Source organism: Mytilus californianus, unplaced genomic scaffold (assembly GCF_021869535.1).
Source record: "Mytilus californianus isolate M0D057914Y unplaced genomic scaffold, xbMytCali1.0.p SCAF_8, whole genome shotgun sequence".
In the NCBI taxonomy this organism is placed as follows: domain Eukaryota; kingdom Metazoa; phylum Mollusca; class Bivalvia; order Mytilida; family Mytilidae; genus Mytilus; species Mytilus californianus.
The window spans coordinates 111,999,908-112,023,594 of record NW_026262734.1 but is presented as its reverse complement, the minus strand read 5'-3'; the positions used below and the strand labels follow the sequence as shown (position 1 = coordinate 112,023,594).

General features: G+C 31.8%; 1 protein-coding gene across 13 annotated transcripts in view; it reads left to right on the top strand.

Annotated features, from left to right (window-relative positions):
- Positions 1–331: 331 nt before the first annotated feature.
- The window catches only part of LOC127711594 (uncharacterized), an 84,835-nt gene continuing 61,479 nt past the window's right edge, over positions 332–23,687 (top strand). For 8 of the 13 annotated variants that reach the window (XM_052217691.1, XM_052217696.1, XM_052217694.1 and 5 more), the window contains exons 1-4: positions 10,856–11,289; positions 17,326–17,463; positions 19,701–19,885; positions 22,482–22,551. In XM_052217691.1, the coding sequence (XP_052073651.1) occupies positions 11,142–11,289; positions 17,326–17,463; positions 19,701–19,885; positions 22,482–22,551 (541 nt within the window). In that variant the 5' untranslated portion in view covers positions 10,856–11,141. Of the gene's footprint in view, positions 521–698; positions 1,014–2,818; positions 3,214–3,564; positions 3,707–10,855; positions 11,290–17,325; positions 17,464–19,700; positions 19,886–22,481; positions 22,552–23,687 lie in introns of those variants that run through there. The other 5 variants (XM_052217685.1, XM_052217686.1, XM_052217683.1 and 2 more) reach the window with 5 other exon arrangements.

Below are 23,687 nucleotides of genomic sequence, written 5' to 3'. Positions count from 1 at the left end.
AATCAAGTTTAGTCATTCTCAAAACGAACCTAATTATGGGGGGGGGGGGGGGGGAGTGTATCTATGTAGACTTAATGCCTATGTCCATGCACTTGCTGGAAGTTAAAAGAAAATTTATTTGTTTTTTGTAATTATAGACATTTGAATTGTCCGAAATAAGTGAAAGATACATAGGTACTGGTTTTTTTTACAAATAAAATTAAACCGAAAACTTATAAGCATAATTGGTGTTATGACAATACACGACCCTTAGAAATGGTTTTTATAAGGAAGTCTTTATATAATGTCTACTCGAGATATCTTATTACTTTAAATGTAATAGATCGATAATACACGGGTTTTGTTTATTTAAAGTTTAGGCTTTTATATTACGTGTGCACATAAGATTGAGCACACATAAACTTTCCGTCTGTAATGTTAACTTCATGGAAATCCTTCGACAGACTAAATGTGTAGAATGACTGTTTAGGTGGGATGAATAAATAGATTTGGTTAATGATACTTCATACAGGATAAGCAGGTGAGTGCTGTAAGGTGATACTTCCTTAGATAGATTAGTATTTATATTGACCTTTCACTACATAGCCTTATGACGTGTAAAACTCAAATCTGACTAAAACAGCATTTGTATTTCAACAGTAAGAGAGTAAATATGTGTTTGAAACACAAAATGTGTAACATATTTTTTTCAGACGTTTAAGATACCTGGAACATATAAATAAGTGAACTATGGCCACCATGTTTGATTTGAAATGACTGTGCTATTCTTATAAACAAAATGATGACATATTGCATGATCGATCTTTAATTTAAAATGTGTTTTTTTTTTTCGATTCAATGGTTCAACAATTCTAAAAGAAAGTTATTATGTGAAACAAAATACCGAACTTCAATGCAAATTCAAAAAGGGGGAGTCCATAACAGCTGACAATTCAAACTCTATCAACCAACGAAAAAAGGGAAAAAGAAGTGCAATATTCCTGACTAAGTACAGACATTTTCCGATGAAAATGGTAAGTTAAACATAGTTTCATAGCAAGCTAAACCACTCACATGTATGACAGGTGTAACTATTATTCAGTCATAAAAAAGAGTTGAAAAGAAGTCATGTAAGTATCTAACAATACAGGTAAATATGAAACACACTATTGTTATGATTTAAATTAGTGTCATTGAACGCCATGTGTACATTTTGAAAATTTAAATCGCACCCTATTTTCGTGGAAATCTGAAAATCTTTACCAATAAAGATTACCGGTATATATAACTTTGAACCGAAAAATTAAGAATCCCAGATATTGCCTTACATCATTCATTAAAGAGGTGTTTTTAGAAAATCACTTATCCGTCTATCCATTGGTATTAACAACTGGATATATAACCTTCACAAAATTTCTTATAAAAAACGATATGTAGCCGGGTGGTCAAAATGTTTGACTAAACGTCTTTCTTACTTTCTTTCCACAATTTTTTCTAAGATTGCGTACATACATACTAGGATGCTACTCTTCTAACAGACTTGGGTTTGTTTGTACGAAACGTAATTCATGCAGATTATTCGCAAAGACAAAGAAAAATATATATCTTGCAAGGTTCTTTGATTTTATTTTCAGATACATTGAACATGTCCTGTCATTCATTAACACACATTTCAGTGAGTGCTGGCATCTCATAAATACCAGTGAACCTTAAATAAGGGAAACTACCGAAACTACCTGCATATCTTGATCTTGTCCTCGATATTGACACAGATGGACGACTTCAAAACAAACCCAATGAGACGCATGATAATTCAAATTTTCAAACTATCAGCTTACCATTTCTCAGCAGTTACATCCCTGTACCCCGTCGTATGGCGTTTACAGATCTCAATTTATACATTACGCTCGATAATTTTCACACTCTACGGACCCCATTGACTTTATTAACAAGCATGTGCTCCTAAACTGTTCAAAAACATTAGCGGTACCAAGTTTACTACATCAGATGCGCATTTCGACAATTAATGTCTCTTCAGTGATGCTCGAGGCTAAAATATTTAAAAATTCATATTATAATACACACGTTGAAGAGCTGAACTAATAAAAAAAGACATCAAGTATAGCCAAATTTGGACAACAAGGTATCAGAGCTTTGATTGAGGGAGATAAATTCCATAATTTAAAATTATTTCCAAAAGTTTTATCGGAAAATTTAAGTCAAATAATATCCGTATCCCTAGCCAGTATTGAAGTACTGGATACTTGCCTAGTGATACCCCGGTGACTAACAGTAAACCAGCAGAGGTATCGACCAAGTGGTAGTACCTATTTAACTACACCAGATGCGCATTTTGACAAGTACTGTCTTCCCAGTAATTTTCTAATCCAAAAAAAATCACTACCATAAACATGTTTATGACTCAAACATATAGAGATATATAATAGAGGCAATAGACAACACTATGCAATGTCAACATATACTGCTCAAAATTATTCGAGGGGAATTCTTTTAAAGTGACAATGTTGATATCTAACACATTGAGCTACTAAAATACTTATACACTCTGCTGAACATTCAGGATGAAGGTATTCAAGTAAAGTGTTTACAACGTTCCTATAAAGGTATTGATGACAGGACAATTCATTTTCATATTGTTCAGTTTTTCTAAGTACAATATATTTGATATTATTATGTCCGTATGTTTCATTTTAATCAAGTTTAGTCATTCTCAAAACGAACCTAATTATGGGGGGGGGGGGGGGGGGTGTGTATCTATGTAGACTTAATGCCTATGTCCATGCACTTGCTGGAAGTTAAAAGAAAATTTATTTGTTTTTTGTAATTATAGACATTTGAATTGTCCGAAATAAGTGAAAGATACATAGGTACTGGTTTTTTTTACAAATAAAATTAAACCGAAAACTTATAAGCATAATTGGTGTTATGACAATACACGACCCTTAGAAATGGTTTTTATAAGGAAGTCTTTATATAATGTCTACTCGAGATATCTTATTACTTTAAATGTAACAGATCGATAATACACGGGTTTTGTTTATTTAAAGTTTAGGCTTTTATATTACGTGTGCACATAAGATTGAGCACACATAAACTTTCCGTCTGTAATGTTAACTTCATGGAAATCCTTCGACAGACTAAATGTGTAGAATGATTGTTTAGGTGGGATGAATAAATAGATTTGGTTAATGATACTTCATACAGGATAAGCAGGTGAGTGCTGTAAGGTGATACTTCCTTAGATAGATTAGTATTTATATTGACCTTTCACTACATAGCCTTATGACGTGTAAAACTCAAATCTGACTAAAACAGCATTTGTATTTCAACAGTAAGAGAGTAAATATGTGTTTGAAACACAAAATGTGTAACATATTTTTGTCAGACGTTTAAGATACCTGGAACATATAAATAAGTGAACTATGGCCACCATGTTTGATTTGAAATGACTGTGCTATTCTTATAAACAAAATGATGACATATTGCATGATCGATCTTCAATTCAAAATGTGTTTTTTTTTCTCGATTCAATGGTTCAACAATTCTAAAAGAAAGTTATTATGTGACACAAAATACCGAACTTCAATGCAAATTCAAAAAGGGGGAGTCCATAACAGCTGACAATTCAAACTCTATCAACCAACGAAACAAGGGAAAAAGAAGTGCAATATTCCTGACTTAGTACAGACATTTTCCGATGAAAATGGTAAGTTAAACATAGTTTCATAGCAAGCTAAACCACTCACATGTATGACAGGTGTAACTATTATTCAGTCATAAAAAAGAGTTGAAAAGAAGTCATGTAAGTATCTAACAATACAGGTAAATATGAAACACACTATTGTTATGATTTAAATTAGTGTCATTGAACGCCATGTGTACATTTTGAAAATTTAAATCGCACCCTATTTTCGTGGAAATCTGAAAATCTTTACCAATAAAGATTACCGGTATATATAACTTTGAACCGAAAAATTAAGAATCCCAGATATTGCCTTACATCATTCATTAAAGAGGTGATTTTAGAAAATCACTTATCCGTCTATCCATTGGTATTAACAACTGGATACATAACCTTCACAAAATTTCTTATAAAAAAACGATATGTAGCCGGGTGGTCAAAATGTTTGACTAAACGTCTTTCTTACTTTCTTTCCACAATTTTTTCTAAGATTGCGTACATACATACTAGGATGCTACTCTTCTAACCAACTTGGGTTTGTTTGTATGAAACGTAATTCATGCAGATTATTCGCAAAGACAAAGAAAAATATATATCTTGCAAGGTTCTTTGATTTTATTTTCAGATACATTGAACATGTCCTGTCATTCATTAACACACATTTCAGTGAGTGCTGGCATCTCATAAATACCAGTGAACCTTAAATAAGGGAAACTACCGAAACTACCTGCATATCTTGATCTTGTCCTCGATATTGACACAGATGGACGACTTCAAAACAAACCCAATGAGACGCATGATAATTCAAATTTTCAAACTATCAGCTTACCATTTCTCAGCAGTTACATCCCTGTACCCCGTCGTATGGCGTTTACAGATCTCAATTTATACATTACGCTCGATAATTTTCACACTCTACGGACCCCATTGACTTTATTAACAAGCATGTGCTCCTAAACTGTTCAAAAACATTAGCGGTACCAAGTTTACTACACCAGATGCGCATTTCGACAATTAATATCTCTTCAGTGATGCTCGAGGCTAAAATATTTAAACATTCATACTATAATACACACGTTGAAGAGCTGAACTAATAAAAAAAGACATCAAGTATAGCCAAATTTGGACAACAAGGTATCAGAGCTTTGACTGAGGGAGATAAATTCCATAATTTAAAATTATTTCCAAAAGTTTTTATCGGAAAATTTAAGTCAAATAATATCCGTATTCCAATGCCAGTATTGAAGTACTGGATACTTGCCTAGTGATACCCCGGTGACTAACAGTAAACCAGCAGAGGTATCGACCAAGTGGTAGTACCTATTTAACTACACCTGATGCGCAATTTGACAAGTATTGTCTTCCCAGTAATTTTCTAATCCAAAATATTTAAAAATCCAAATTATATGAAAAATGTTGAAGAGCTGATCAAACCAATGAGGAACTAAAGTATAGCCAAATCTTGACACGATATCACAGCTTAGCATCCATCACAGTTATTTGAAAGAACGACTGAAATGGATCAACATACGTTTTACGGTCGCCAGCACGAATTGGTTGAACGATAAGATGTGTCTTTGTCGCAAGCGCGGTCTTTAGATGCTAAATTGGCAAAATAGCCACTGGTCTGAAATTTCATTTTACCGATTCTGTCCAATTCCCGATATATAGATACTAGTAGTGATATTCTTTATAGATACTAGTAGTGATATATATAGATACTAGTAGTGACATATATAGATACTAGCAGTGATATATATAGATACTAGTAGTGATATATATAGATACTAGTAGTGATATATATAGATACTAGCGGTGATATATATAGATACTAGTAGTGATATATATAGATACTAGTAGTGATATATATATAGATACTAGTAGTGATATTCTAACTGAGTATGGATTCAAATGTCGGGTGATGCATGTCCTATCCCAGATATATATAGATACTAGTAGTGATATATATATAGATACTAGTAGTGATATATATAGATACTAGTAGTGATATATATAGATACTAATAGTGATATATATAGATACTAGTAGTGTAGTGATATATATAGATACTAGTAGTGATATATATAGATACTAGTAGTGATATATATAGATAATAGTACTGTAGTGATATATATAGATACTAGTAGTGATATATATAGATACTAGTAGTGATATATATAGATACTAATAGTGATATTCTAACTGAGTATGTATTTAGATACTAGTAGTGATATATATAGATACTAGTTGTGATATATATAGATACTAGTAGTGATATATATATATACTAGTAGTGATATATATATATATATACTAGTAGTGATATATATAGATACTAGTAGTGTAGTGATATATATAGATACTAGTAGTGTAGTGATATATATAGATACTAGTAGTGATATTCTAACTGAGTATGTATATAGATACTAGTAGTGATATATATAGATACTAGTAGAGATATATATATATATACTAGTAGTGATATATATATAGATACTAGTAGTGATATATATAGATACTAGTAGTGTAGTGATATATATAGATACTAGTTGGGTAGTGATATATATAGATACTAGTAGTGATATATATATAGATACTAGTAGTGATATATATAGATACTAGTAGTGATATATATAGATACTAATAGTGATATATATAGATACTAGTAGTGATATATATAGATACTAGTAGTGATATTCTAACTGAGTATGTATATAGATACTAGTAGTGATATATATAGATACTAGTAGTGATATATATATATATACTAGTAGTGATATATATATAGATACTAGTAGTGATATATATAGATACTAGTAGTGTAGTGATATATATAGATACTAGTTGGGTAGTGATATATATAGATACTAGTAGTGATATATATATAGATACTAGTAGTGATATATATAGATACTAGTAGTGATATATATAGATACTAATAGTGATATATATAGATACTAGTAGTGATATATATAGATACTAGTAGTGATATTCTAACTGAGTATGTATATAGATACTAGTAGTGATATATATAGATACTAGTAGTGATTTCTATAGATACTAGTAGTGATATATATAGATACTAGTAGTGATATATATAGATACTAGAAGTGATATATATAGATACTAGTAGTGATATTCTAACTGTTTATGGATTCGAATGTCCGGTGATGCATGCATAGCAGTAGATGCTTACCTTATCGGTGCACGCAGTCGCACTCGTTTTGGAGTTCATGCGATTTCTTCAGTTTTTGTATGGAATCTGGATTTGCTTGAGTTGTATATTCGTGATCGGTTTGTAAGATTTGAACATAGGTGTACTACTGTTGCTTAAATATATCCGTATACTAATATAGAATATGCTAATTGAAGAAAATGTACAATTAGAACAATAACTATTCATATTTTAAACACAAAAATGTGTAGATGGAGTGAAATTATGCCAAAGATTATAACTTAACCAATGCACTCACATCATAAATATACAATACTAGATCAATGTTAGAAAAATATAAACTTTTTGTATAAGGCTTACAGAAAAAGTTGCTTTTTTCTGGTGTTGACCTAATTTGTTAAAATCTACAGCTAAAAAGCTACAATATTATAGTTATGAAAATATTAGCACAAAAATAAATCATTGCACAAAATATGTGTTACTATATTTGATAACTAAAGACAGCAGGCAGTTGTCTAGCTGCATTGTTTTCTAGCTGCATTATAAACATTGTTACAAAACACCTTAAGCATGACAAGGTTACTGTATAGCCGAGATTTAATCTAGATTTTAGCCCAGTTTTTAATTTAAAAAAAATCAAAATTCAATAAAACAATAACTGTATCCAATGAACTGACTACTTAGCTGGTATTACCATCGGGGACATAAATTCACCAGCAGAGGTATTAACCCAGTGGTAGTAAGAATATAAACGATACAAATTTTACAATACCAACTGCGAAGGTAAATGAATATCTCTTCAGTAATGCTCTTGACCGAAATATTTTATGAATTTCCACATTTAAATACAAACATTGAAGAGGTGATTTAACAAAACAGGACCTGGAGAAATGCAAACATATGACTTTAGATATAAAGGTTTAACGATGTTGTCTGTTATTTTTACCATGTGTAGATATATTAATTATAACTCAACCTTGTGATATCATAATAAGACGTGTGTAATGGGAAGAATTTAAAAAAAAATCTATATTATACACCAATATGTAAATATTATCCCCATTGAGGTATTGATAGACAACTTTTAAATGCCGTTTTATGAAATGAATGTTCCTAATACAATAATTAAAATGAATAAATCCCAAAAGAACAATAAAATTATTGTCTTTAAACTGAAAAAATCTCAGCTTGATATTTATCTTGTCATATTTATTGATTTTGTGTAACAACGACGGGACAATTGTTATCGGTTTTGTTTAATTATATGAAACTACTCATTGATTTGTACTTTACGCTATATATGTGAAATAAAACATTATAAAAACTTTAGTGAGTTAAATATTCTAATTACTGCAACACAACATTACAACGAACTACAAAAATCCTTTTAAACGGAGGCTTGCCTGAAAGGAGCTGCACAATGTTCAAAATTAAACTAACAAAAAGAAAAAAAAGACACAAAGATCTATGCGAACTCGAATCTATTTTACCGTTTGTCCGTCAAAGACTAATCTTCTTATTTGACGAACCCCAAAATATATTATTCTGACTTTTTTCACATTTATTTCTCTGATGAAGTATTAGCTTTTCATCTTCAAAAAATGCAGCTCTTAGGTAAATTCAGCATGTATTATGTTTTTGATGGCCTAGTATCAATTCCTTTCGAATGTTAAAGTCGTATTGACGTCTATGACACAAAAATCTTTCCTCGATGGTGCTTTGATAATTCTTTAATAGAGACAGCAGATACCAAAGGGATAGTCAAACGAAAACAAACTGACAATACCATGGCAAAAAACTAAAAACTAACAAACGAAGTACAACAGTCTACAAAACACATTATAGACTGAGCAATACGAACCCCATTAAAAACCGTTGGTGATCTTAGGTGCTTCATATAAATACAAACCCGGTGATAAGTCAACACATGGGACATTGTTGAACGGGGCAGAGATAAGGAAGAAAAGAAGGGACATTTCTATGACCTATGAGGCATTATAGAATAGGACACAGATCAGAGAAAAGGACACACATTTGAGGCTGGGCATATATTTGAGGCTTGCATATCAATAGACACAAATTGCGCCGTTTTGATAGCAAATTTGTTCCTGTAGTGTAATGAATCACAGTTTATAGCCATACTATAAATATCTTTATTCTCAAACAGCCAATGCATAACATCGGTACATATAAAACTTACACGATCAAGATACATCTAAATATCATTTCATGGATGAATCCAATGAACTCTTACCACTACCTTGATAATATTTTTGCTTTTAAATAATCATGAATTCTGTAATCATACTGCGGAAATTTACCCAAGAAAACATATTCTAAAGAGATGTAACATAAATAACAATTATTGTTATTTTCTTGATTTTGATATTTCACTTTCACACGAAAACATTTTGCTAAAATATACTACTGTGAAGAGTTGTCTCATTGGCAATCATACCACATCTTCTTATTTTTTATACAAAAATGTAAAGTAACAAAAATACAGAACTCCAAAGAAAATTCATAAATATCATCCATAAACGGCATTTTCTGACATTGATATATTAACGATATGAGTGCATTGGTTAAGTAATAATCCTCCATCTACACATTTTTGTGTTTAAAATAAGAATAGTTATTGTTCTAATTAGACCTTTTCTTCAATTAGCAAATCTATATTAGTATAAGAATATATTTAAGCAACAGTAGTATACCGATGTTCAAATCTCACGAATCGATCACGAATATACAACTCAAGCAAATCAAGATTCCATACAAAAACTGAAGAAATCGCATGAACTCCAAAACGAGTGCGACTGCGTGCGCCAAGAAGATAAGCATGCATCAACGACATTCGAATCCATACTCAGTTAGAATATCATCACTAGTATATACATACGGGAATAGGAACAAACGGGTAAAATGAAATTTCAGACCAGTGGCTATTTTTCCAATTTAGTATCTAAAGACCGCTCTGGCGACCCAGACACATCTTATCGGTCAACTAATTCGTGATGGTAACAGTAAAACGTAGGTAGTGTCCATTTCAATCGTCTTTTCACATAAATGTGTTGGATGCTAAGCTGTGATATATTGTCAGGATTTGGCTATTCTTTAGGTCCTCATTGGTATGATCAGCTCTTCATCATTTTTAATATAATTTGGATTGTTTAAATATTGTCCGCTAGAAAATTACTGAGGAGACATAACTTGTCACAATGCGCATCGTGTGTAGTTAAATATGTATCGTCAATGTGGTTCATGCTATTACTACCACTTGGTCGATACCTCTGCTGGTATACTGTAATTACCGAGGGTATCACGAGGCAAGTATCCAGTACTTCAATAATGACATACGGAATACGGATATTATTTGATTGAAATTTTCCAATAAAAACTTTTGGAAATAATTTCAAATTATGGAATTTATCTCCCTCGTGCAAAGCTCTAATACCTTGTTGTCCAAATGTGGCTATACCTAATGTCCTTTTTGATTAGGTCAGCTCTTCGATGTGTGTATTATAATTTGGATTTTTAAATATTTAAGTCTCGAGCATCACTAGAGATACATTAATTGTCGAAATGCGCATCTGGTTTTGTAAAATTGGTACCGCTAATGTTATTTGAACAGTTTAGGAGCACATGCATGTTAATAAAGTCAATGAGGTCCATATTACGTGAAAATGCACGAGCGTAATTTATAAATTTAGATATGTAAACGCCATACAACGGGGCACAGGGCATGTCACTGCTGAGAAATAGTAAGCTGATAATTGGAAAATTTGAATTATTATGCGTGTCATTGTGTTTTGAAGTCGTCCATCTGTGTCAATGTTGAGGACACGATCAAGATATGAAGGTAGTTTCGGTAGTTTCCGTTATCTAAGGTTCACTGGTATTTATGAGATGCAAGCAATCACTGAAATGTGAGTTATTGAATGACAGGACATGTTCAATGTATCTGAAAATAAAATCAAAGGACTTCGCAACGATTTTTTTTTATATCAAAACGGAAAGTTCATTATCAAATGGCAAATTTAAAAGATAAAACACATTAAAAGAATGGAAAACAACTGTCATATTCCTGACTTGGTGCTGGCATTTCCCTTTGTAGAAAAAGGTGGATAAGACCTGATTTTATAGCTAGCTAAACCTCTCACTTGTATGTCAGTCACATAGAATTCCATTATATTTACAACAATGTGTGAGCAAAACACGTCATTAAAGTAGGATAAGTTTGCAAGTTGACTGGAATTAACAAGACTATATTCATTATTAGTTTGCATGTGTTTAACACATAATTTGTTATCTTCAGATGATTTGTTGATTAGAATGGCAACAAATCAACCACAGAACTTGTTAGAATGGCAGCTGCATTGTGTTCTTAAAAGAGCCAACCTTCTTCAATATTATGACAGTTTCATCGGACAAGGTACAGTATATTGAATTAAATTCAGATTTTTTTTATAGGTTATAAAATAAGGAGATGTGGTATGATTGCCAATGAAACAACTATCCACCAAAGTTCAAATGAAGTGGATTACCCCAGGTTACAAAATTAAATCTAATAATAGTTTACAAATTCCATTCCCTTACGCTGATTCTGCAATTGGAGGCCACAGAAGTTGGTTATGTCCGATAACATGCCATAGACAGAATAACATTTTCTATAAAATTTTTGAAAAAAGAAATGATGGAGTAGTGTTTGAAAAATTAAGACTGATCAACACGAACCCCGCCCATCAGGTGCACAGGCAAAATAAGCAGATTTTTAAATTTTCCAATTTGAAAATCTTTACACTAGCAATTTTGTTGTGGATATTTTTACTTCTGGTGATATTTTCAGACATCGCATCAATGTAACGTCATTCAGTGTTATGCTATTCAATATAAGGTACATAATGATATAGATTTCTTGTCAACGAATTAATAATCCAGCTTCCTAATTGTGAACTTTCGATGTTTATGGAGCATCATTCCAGCAACAGCTGCATATTGAATATTTATCGGTGTTTTAACGATATCCAGGAGCTTGAAAGTCCAATAAATATGATATGCAATTTCAAAACCATTCAAGACATTAGCAATGTTAACAAATTTAAAACTAAGAGGATGTGTTATTGTCAGTAATGACACGTTATTCCAGGGTTGGTTAGAACATATGTGTTATTTTACCGGCATTATCAAACTTAGACACCAACCGTACAGTCAAGCGAGTTTTTCTTTTAGTGTGAAATGGAAAGCAATTATCAAGCATTTCATAGACTTTTTTCAATAGAACCTTAACACAAACATTGACGTATATATTATATAACAAATACAACACCGATACCTAAGTAGACTCATTATAGATACCAGGAATATAAAGCAAAATAAACATAGACTCGACTGAATACTAGTAATGGTAAAAATGTTCAGGACATTTAGCAGTATCACCGGTCATGTGCTCTTATGTTTTGTCTCATGTACCACACTTTAGAAGTAACTAATTTTCATATCCATTCACCAGGAAAATGCCTGAACCAAGTTGGGGATATGACAGTATTTTTCCAGGCGTTTCGTTAGTTGATATAGTTGCGCACTTGTTTGTGTCAACTTTTTGAACCGCCCAATCTTTTTTCAATATACTTGGAGAAACATTTTTATTTTATATATTTTTTTTCCCTCATGAAGTTACAAGTATTTACATATATTTATCCTGTGGCACAATAATCAAGCAAGTGAAATAAATTAGTATAATAATGTATAACAGTATGAAATTTACGGATTATGTATGATAATACCATTTTCACTAATATAATAACACAAGTAATGATAGTGCATGCACATAAATACACCTACATGTACCCATGTACATTCAAATATACATATTTACAGAAAATATACACACATATGCATATGAAGTTACGCCATCAATATCTAATCAGTAACTTTAACCCAGGGGTTCAGTACAAGTTGTATTCTAGTAATTTTTTAAGTCATTTGGTATGAAGTTTTACATCTTGCATCTTACATGTAGATCTCTAAATAAAGTACTTTGTCAGTAAAATGACTTTACTTTTTATAAAATTCAATTTAAAATGTTCAAAAAGGCCAAAACTGACAATATCCAAATTTAGTGAAATTTCGATCTGTACGAAATCAAATCCGAGAATTCAGACTGTGCCGACTGTCGGATACATGTGACAACTCCAAAGTAAAAGTTCTATAGATTCTGTCTCTTCCTTGTAAACTGTATATATAATACAGTTTACAAGTTTCTTTATAAAGAGTAGAGCGTTTTTATCTTCAATATAAAGGATAAATCTAGACCGATGACAGTATTTTTCGTAACTTGGTAACCAAAAGTGTATTTTTTCCCAATTTCCAACAACTCATTTAGAATACCATCCCATTTTGTTCTGCTGCAAAATCTATAGTTTTGAAATAGTAAATGAACTCTTTTCTGATTTGAGGAAACTATCAATATTAAAAAGCACAAATCTTGTTGCTTTTTTTCTCATTTTCAGTGTTGAGGTCAATAGGTTGCAACCATCTTTTAGTGCTAGTATAGGCGCCATAAAGCCAAGAGAAAATTGGTTTGAAACTATACATTCCTTCAAAATTTGCATAGGTTAATACATTTCCATGTTCATTGAACAGGTCATTTACATTCGATACCCCATGGGCTGCCCAATTATCATAGATAACACTGACATTATCAATTTCAATGTGCTCATTATTCAATAGAGATGCCTAAATGACTTCCTCAAATGATATGTAAGTCTGAGTTTTGACATATTTTTCCAGACTATAAAAACTTCATTAAATTTTTTTTTATATTTTAAGTGTTCCAAAATAAGTCTGTAAAATTTATGTTTTGTGTAGAAGTAAATAGTTTTGTCCACTTAGAATTTGACTTAAATAATTTTATAATCCAAGTCAGTTTTAACCCTTGTGTAAAATTTCTCAAATTGATTATTTTTAGGCCCCCTCTGTAGTATTCTTGTCATAGAAGATCACGCTTTATCTTGTCATGTTTATTATCTAAAATGAATGAAAACATGTTGCTACTAAGTTGACGTTCTCTCTAGACCTGGGAGGGACAAGAACATCTGATTAAATTTTGATATCATAAGAGACTTTAAAATGTTATTTAACCAAATTGAGTAAGTGGCTGTTTTGACAATTTTTGTATGTTATTTTCTATTTTTTGTTTTTTAAGGATCATAATTTAGGTTCAACATTCTATCTAAATCAACCCAATAATTTTGATCCCCACTGCAGTCCCAACTTTACACATATTTTGTCTTGATTCTTTCTTTTCCTACCTATCCACGTAACGTTTGTTTTGTCTAAGTTTATTTTCAGTCCTGATATATCAGCACATAATTGAAATATGAGGAGGGATGCATCTAGCGAGGAAAGCTATCCATCTAAAATGAGTGGTGTGTCGTCTGCATATTGAGACAGGATAAAATCTGAACCATCTGTCAGACTGCTAAAATATCATTGTAAAATGGATCTTTTTTATCCAATTCATAACGGAACTTCCAAAAGAAAGATATTTAAGATTTTCAAAGAAAATGCCAATGATATAGAGTCAAAAGCCTTCTCAAATCAATGAATATCATATACCTTGGATATTGTTGTATTCCGTGAAGTTTAAAATAGCATAACAAGTCTACGATTCACCCCAATAAATCAACCCGGGATAAAGCCTTTTTGATCAGATTCAATAACTTTGTTTAGTACTGACTTTATCCGCTCAGCTATACAACTAAAAGCCAATGTTTATGTTGGATTCAAAAGTGTAATTGGACACCAATTGTTTAAGACCTGTTGTGACGTGCCTTCTTTAGGAATACATGTGATAACTCCCTCTCGGTTTGTGACAGACATTCCCCATATTTGATATGCATAATCTATCAACCTCAGGAAAAAGTTTCAAGTGTTTACCCAATTATTGTAGTAAAACCATCAGGACTTGTATTATTTTTCATCCTTTCAATGCTTGTGTTAATTCAGTAAAGGGTGTGTTACATCATAAGGATTTATTTTCATTATCTTTTAATTTAGGTGTCAAAAACGGTATTTCCCTTGATACATTTACTTTTTTTTAAGAAACTCATGTCTTTTGAAAAGTTTCTCATTAAATATTTTTGATAGTTATAAGATTTCTTAATGATTTCTTACTACGGCATTTTCATCTATACTAAAATTTTCAAATAGTTTAATCAACCAAATTTTTTATGTGTCTAAATGGCAAAAGAAATCAGTTGGAAAAGAAATCAGTTGGCCTCTCTACTTTTTCAATTCACTGGGTTCTTTACCTAACATACTGACATTTAACCCTGTTCTGTCTCAAAATTCATATTTTATTGCTTTGTGCTAACCTTTTTTTCTAGTCTCTTTGGTCAGCGGATTTTCCTTTTTTACTCTTTTTCTACTATCTTGGATTGTTTGTATTTCTATAGTTTAGGGTGTAAAGATTGAAAATTTGAATAAGATTAAATTTTCAACAGATAATACAAAACTGATTTCTCAAGAAATCTATAATTTCTGTTAATTTGTCATAGAAGCAAGGACTATCAACATTCGGCCCATAGATATTGATAAATGTATATAACTTTTTTTCAACATTAGTATCCAATCCCACCAGATTGCCAACCAACATATTTTTTTTCAACACTATGTATTTTATAGTCAAAGATATTTCAAAACAGAATAGCAACTCCTTGCTTATTTGAAGCATATATATTAAACAGACATTGCTCCTGTAGTTTTTAATTAGATCTTCATCTTGTTCTACAACGTATGTCTTAGAGACAATAAATGTTTGAATCTTTTGAATCCAGATAATGAAAATATATAATCTCCGTGTTTTCTTATTAAGAAGTCATTGTAAAGTGTAGGACAATGTTTTAATGTTTTCCTTCAATTATGATAATTCCTCTTCAATAATACTGTGAAGTAAATTTTTTGTAAACACAAACAACACGAAGAAACAAATAGTTCATGTGTGACACCAGAACTGTTTTCATAATCATTTACTACTTGTTCCTTCAATTATGATAATTCCTCTTCAATAAAATATTTGTAAACACAAACAACAAGAAGAAACAAATATGAGACATCAGAACTGTTTTCATAATTTTCTACTTGTTCATAAAATATACCATATATGTGCCAAATAAAAGAAATCCATGTTTGTAATAAATATATACATACAATAAACAAAAACAAAAGAAAATGAAACACATTTAAAACAAATAATATGAAGCTATGATATTTCCTGTCTTCATTCAGATTTACATTTGTGTTCTATGGGAGATAAATCTGATTTTTTTTGTTTATAGAATTTAAGTCAAACTAAGTTTTTGTATTTATCTGCATGATATTCTTAACTTCATTTTAATATTTAAACACCATTTTTTTCAATTTATGAATTAAATTTATTCATTAAATAAGGAAGACAATAATTTCGACAAAAGGGACGAGACCACACAAATAGCACATGCTCACAAAACTGTTCATTGTTTTGCGTTCCATGTCTGATCTAATCAAGTTTATCTCATGTTTATATCACATCACTCCGACAAGTGAGGTGTCATATAACATCTCTAGATTTAAGTAAACATATACAATTTGCTAAAGGAAGATGAATAATAACAAAAACTAAACATTCATTCACTATAAAGCTCACCTAAAAATATATATTTCTTTCCTCTAATAGTATGGAATATACATGTCTGATTTATATCCAAATTTTATTTATCTAGAAACATTGAGAAATGTAGAAATAAGAAATTATTTTGTTAACACGTTTCACGCACTGTCTTTTTTTCATTATTCCAACACTTAAAGGTAAGGATGGAGGAGAACTCATAAACTATGTTGAATATATCAGTAAGTTATCTCCGTGTTTATCCACATTATGTATACATATTTTACTTATATTAAATGATTTAATGTTGATCGTTAGTGGACAATTTTATACAAATTTGAAATATATACACTATATATGCAGGTACTTCCGATATAATGACACGCAAAGATGAAATTTTCACATTGGAAAAATTATTGTCATTGCCTTTTCTGTAAACTTTATTTTTCAACCTTCCACACGGTAAATAACGTATGCATCTTAATCATACAGGGAGGCATCATTTAATTTATTTTTGGGTGAGTGAATAAGTAGAGCGGCCATTCTTCTATAAAGCAGGGAAATTTATGTTTATATCTTATTTTGTTTTCTAAACTTTTCACCGTTTGTATAAGGTTTTGGATTACCTCGACCATAACTGCAGCGATATTAATTATTGACTCTGCATTGGTACAGTAAAATTTATAATGTTAATGTTTTTATAACATGTTGTTATTAAAAATGTCAACACCCACAAACATAATACATTTAGCAATTACATGTATTTATCTTGAAGATCAGGAACATGGTTAATTGACCATTGCATTATAAACTTTGTTTCAGGTGAGTGCGATGTACTGCAGTTATCTGAAGCAGACGATTTGAAATTTAAAGACGTCATGCAGAAGGTTGGAATGGCAAAAAAATCGATACATGTTCGTCAGTTCAAAAACACTCTTCTTGAATGGGTGAAAGATCCAGGTAAATCATGTGTACATTTCTCTTCTTTATAATGCATACGTAATTTGTTTTGGAAATAAGACTGCAGTGCTTTTTGTCAAACAAAAGTTGACGCAAAGCTGTGGAAAGGACAGGAGTCCATATTTTTCATCTGTTTCTTTCTCTTTTTTTCATATAGATAAACTACCGTCGCATATATATAATTCTTTGCGGATACCATACGGCTTGTTTTGTTAATTTTGAGCAATAGGGTAATATATGCTACACCGAGGAACAAATGATCAGTAATTGGTGTTTCTTATTTTCTTATTAACAACATATCTGTTTAATTTGGAGGTAGACTTTTATAACAAATTGTCGCCATTCCTATGGGAACGAACGTTTTTCTCCTTGCCGACTTCTTCTTATTTTCATATGAGTCGGAGTTCCTTCAAACACTTGTCAAAAACAAAAAGATCTAAGAAGCCAGATCATTTAATTTGACATTCAGATATATTGATGATGTTCTTTCAATTAACAATCCAAACTTCTGATTGGGTTCCATCATTATTTCCTCCAGAACTGGAAATTAAAGAAACAACAGATACAGCTTCCTCTGCCTCATGTTTAGACTTATACCTCGAATTTGACATAAGCGGTCATCTCAGTATAATAATCTATGACAAACAAGACGATTTTAATTTTGAAATTATAAACTTCTTCCACCTTAGCAGCAATATACCAACTTCACCTTGATATTAGATATACATTTCCCAACTCATTCAGTATTCAAGAGCTTGCAGCTGCTACTCAGACTTTATAAACGCCACCAGTGTCTGAGCAGAAAGTTGATGAACCAGGTTTATGTCAACGAACGTGTCGTCTTCTAAACAAGTTCATCATAAGATACCAAGGCCTTGTCGATAAATTTTTTGTATTAACTTCATAAGTAATACAGGATGGTCTTGAAGTATAAATTTTAGGTTCTGACGTTGTTTATCATCTTTATTACGTGTTATAGTGTTAATTCTATTCGCCTTTGTATATTTTAACCTTTACTGTTTTTTCCATTTTTGGTAATATCCTTTTGGTGTGGCTCGGTATTTATTCATCCCGCCGTTGTGTTATTGTTCTATGGTCAGTTTTCGTAGCGTCAAACGTAAACATCAGACGTTTCCATTTTTGCATATGCTTCAGAATGATACAAATACTGATAAAAGAGAGGCAAAAGATTCCAAAGGGGCATTCAAACTCATCAGTCGAAAATAAACTGACAAAGTCAGGGCTAAAATAGAAAAGACCAACAAACAACAGTACACAAAGCACAACATAGAAAACTAAAGACTTAGCAACACGAATCCCACAAAAACTTGGGTTGATCTCAGGTGCTCCTGAAGGGTAAGCAGATCCTGCTCCACATGTGGCATCCGTCGTGTTGCTCATGTAAGTAAAAACCGATATTAAGTCTTATTTGGTAAGTCACAGTAGGGGAAAAGGGGACGGGATTGTAGTTACGATAATTTGAACATATTCGACGTCATTTATGAAACAGATAATTTATAGCAGTCAACAAACTCGTGATGGCGTCCGTGATTTACGAAGGGATGATTCCAACTACACCGTTTGGAACTCTTAGTTTAATAGCTTCCTTGTGATAAAAATATGCTAAAGAAAACAATGCGACTTTTTGGTTTATTCTTTACTTCAATATCTCATACTAAAATATTCCGGAATACAAAATTGAAAGTTACCTTACTTACAGACCGGTATACCATGGGAACATTGTATGCGACTGCCATGCAAGTGAGAGGTTTAGCTAGCTATAAAACCAGGTTTGATCAACCAATTTTTACATAAGGAAATGCCTGTACCAATTCAGGAATATGACAGTTGTTTTCCATTCTTTTGATGTGTTAGAGCTTTTAATTTTGCCATTTGATAAGGGACTTTCCTTGAAGTTCGGTATTTTTGTTATTATACCTTTGAGCTATTTTTGATAAAGAAACAAACTGGTTTTTTTTATCGTTTCTAACATCTTTTTCATCCTGATTCCATGACTAGAAATAAATAGTGTTACTCTTTTAAAAGAAAGTTATTAAAGGCTATCTTATTTGTATATACTATGCAGCCAACAAGTTTAACTTCATTTCCCCTCATTTCATTGTTCACAATAAATTATAAATGTGACAAAGGGATTACAATAAAATAATCACCAAAATGTATAATTGTTAACTGAGCGATGCTTTGGTTTTAATTCGATATGTTTATTACAATTTCAGGAAAGGATTCGCATGTACCTAGCTACATAAAGGAAGATGACGACTCTAGAATGCCTCCAGCTCCAAGAAGCTTGAATCCTCGAACTGCGACACCGCCACTGCCTGATAAGTATTCTGTGGTACAACAATTGCCAAAATCTACACAAGGAAATCAGACAAAAGAAAAAGATGAGCTAACAAGCAGTGTAAGACTTTAATCTAACTGATAAAATAATAAAAGATTCGTTTAACATATATCTAATCAAAATATATAATAGTAAGGAAAACGGAAAATTCATTGTCGAAGAAAATACTTATAAGCAAAACAAGCATAGGAGATTTACTGTAATACATGTTTCAAGAATGGTCTCTTCAAGCATATAAAAAATATTCTTTCAGTTCAAATGACATGACACCTGACATCATATGTGCCAAATATAGTCGACCAAGATGGAAGACAAATTGACCTATATAACAAGTAGATTGATCAATAAAAATTACATTTTTTAAAGATATTGATACTTCCCAGTCAGCAACATAATTTTGGATTGCTCTTTACCACTTATATACAAGTATTTTTTCTTGTCAGAACGTGCATCTATTTTAAGCGGGTACGAAACATATCAACTTAAATTTTAAAGATGCTATGCTATTTGAAAACTTGCCTGATATTTAGTATAAATATCTCATTAATTTATATTTTGAGTAATACATGTTTTTCATTTTTATTTTAATTATTCGTACTCAACAGCTATAAGTAAAGGCAACAGTAGTATACTGCTGATTAATAGTAATAATTCGAGTAAGCAAAGACAAATCCCGGTAACAAACTTAAACCGAGGGAAACACATCAACAATACGAGGAAAACAACAGAACAACCGAAACACTGAACTACAACAAAAGCAAACGCCAACATACATAGAAACGGAGTGTAGATAACAACTGCCATATTCCTGACTTGCTAGTTGAACCTGGTTTTATGGCTAGCCAAATCTCCCGTTTATATGACAATGTTACAATGTTAAAAATACCGCTAAAATGACAACACTACGTGACAGGAATACAGTACAAACAAACACAAGAACACTCAGCAAAGAGAAATACATAAATAAATAATATAATAGTACATTACAACATGTAAACCGCAGAATAACAACGGACACCTCCCATGATTTACGGCAGCACACCATGACACCATAAACGAAATATAAACTGCGCGTCTCATGAATGCATACGGTTAGGTTTCAAAGCATTTGTTCTAATAAACTGGGCGTGATTTATAAATTTCTGCACTTTAGACTGATCGCTATGCTGCGATTCAAACTTTGATGTCTGACAATAACATTTTTACAAAAGGTTCACCGGAAAAGACTAAGACCTAATAGACAAATATGCAATGTCAACTTCACACATAATACAAGATGGTCTTGAGGTAAAGATAATAGGCGCTGAAGTTGTGTATCTCTTTATTTACCTAACAGTTTACCCTTATTTGTATCCATACTATGTTGTAGCTTTTGGTCGTATAATTTTTGACGTGACTCGGTATTTATGCATCCAGCTATTGGGTATTTGACTTCGACCCTCTTGTTGTCTTCTCATTGGATTCGTTAGATTTGAACATCGGTAGACTACTCATTTCTTAATTTACAGATGACCGATATATGTTCTAGAGTTAAAGGCCCCTTTCATATGTATTGTGATATATGGGTGTTACCTTCTTCAATAGTATCAACCTGAGGTAAAACATTGAAAAAAATAGATCTTTACCCTCAAATTGTCACTTATTACAATTCATGTTCAAACAAATGAGATAAACAATCTGTCAACAGGTGTAACATTGTTCATTCGACATAATCTCTAGTGAACAACACCAGCTACATTATTACTTTAATTTGGAACTTTTGTCTCTCTGTGATCTGCCTGTACCAAAATCAGGAATATGGCAGTTGTTTTTCACGTGTTCCGGTGATTGACAGCGTTTGATTATGTCAATTTTTATGGACTTCCCCTTTTTGAATTTGCCTTGGAGTTCAGTATTTTTGTTATATTTTTTCCAGTATGCCTTAAAACTAAGAGTATTTCTCTAAGTTCTTTTGAAAAGCTTATGCCTTGGAAAGATCGATTGTATGACCGGAACTACTATAAAGTAGTTTATTGTGCTGTTGTGCCTTTATCCACAATTCATATACCAGGTGAATCTGACATTGAAGCTACTTCATATTTTGCAATACTTTGGGAATCACGCAAAGAGGGGGAGACATCTAAGGCGAACATTTGAGGATTTTGAATTCATAATCAAACATTTTTGTTTGAAGTTTTTCTGTCGAGGCAAACAAATCTTTCAGAGGTTGGCACCACAAATGTAAAAAAAAGTTTGAACATTTTGTAAGCTTAATTTTGTTCTGCTAAACTGATCTGCAATGATATTTTTCTTTCACATTATGTAAGCAGCCTTAAAGGTTCTATTGGTCCTCTATTATTTGTTAAATTACTGGACCACCGTTTTGCTGTCTGAGCTTATCAAAACTGATTGACATATAAAATTCGTCAGAAATTATTTGATCGCGCGTACTACTGCTTCAATTCATATGTAGCTTATGTGTTTTTTACTCTCTGATGCAGTCCACTCTCCCTGAAAAATGGACTTGTGCCTAACAACCCATATTAATATGTGGCATCTCGGTGAAAGTTAGTTTGCAAAAACATCAACTTGACACTTAGTACGCATGTTTATTATGAAGTACACTGTTTAATATAGTGATATAATTAAAAGTAATTAAAACAAATACTTTTTTTAGAATTCAGAAAAAAGGGAGTTCCCTAAGCAACAAGACACAACGCAACATCAAACACACAGTGAAGTCAAAGGTACTTATTATTCTAAATGTGTAGTACATGTAAGACAGTACTTGCAATTAATGTACCGAACGTTCAATATTTCATTTTTTTAATTTTGAACAGTTTACATCATATACAGCATGTACATTAGAATAGGAATAACAGTTCTGTTTTTTAAGATTTGTAACCATAAATTTAGAAGATGAATGTATTGTATATAATGCTTTGCCTATACGAAAAACGTAGGTTTTACCGTCGGGGTTCAGCTCATATGCATTTTCTACAAAGAAATTGTTCAAGAGATTGACAAAAGTTCTGTCCGCAATGAAAGAAGGTCTTCAGAATTACTTCATATGTTTACTGGCGTAGTGGTAATAACCATATGTGGATTCTAATAAGCTCTAAAGAACTTCTGGGTAATTTTCAATCTCAATTTTCTCTGAAATTAATTCTATGAATAAAGGCAACAGTAGTATACCGCTATTCGAAATTCATAAATCGATTGAGAAAAAAACAAATCCGGGTTACAAACTAAAACTGAGGGAAACACATCAAATATAAGAGGAGAACAACGACACAACAGAAACACAACACTAAAATGCAACACACACAGAAACGAACTATAATATAACAATTGCCATTTTTCTGACTTGGTACAGGACATTTTAAGAAAAAATGGTGGGTTGAACCTGGTTTTGTGGCTAGCCAAACCTCCCGCAAACAGGACACAAATAAACAAAAACGACAATGCAACACTCACAGAAACAAACTATACGATAAAATTTGCCATTTTCCTGACTTGGTACAGGACATTCTTTAGAAAAAAATGATGGGTTGAACCAAAACCTTTTATTTTTCAAGCTTTTATACCACCATTATCCCATGTGAAATTGAAAGATCGTCTAAAAAAATAATCTACAATGCTTTTCAATACAAAAATGGTAGTATACGCTAAATATTTATTGCTTTAGGATACCATACGGCATGTTTTGTTAAAAGTGAACAAAATGGTTATATATGCTACACCGAGGAACAAGTGATCAGTATACTGGAGTTTCTTATTAGCAACATATTTGTTTAATTTGGAGGTAGACTTTTTCATCAAATTGTCGGCATTCCTATGGGAACGAACTTTCTTCTCCTTGCCGACTTCTTCTTATTTTCAT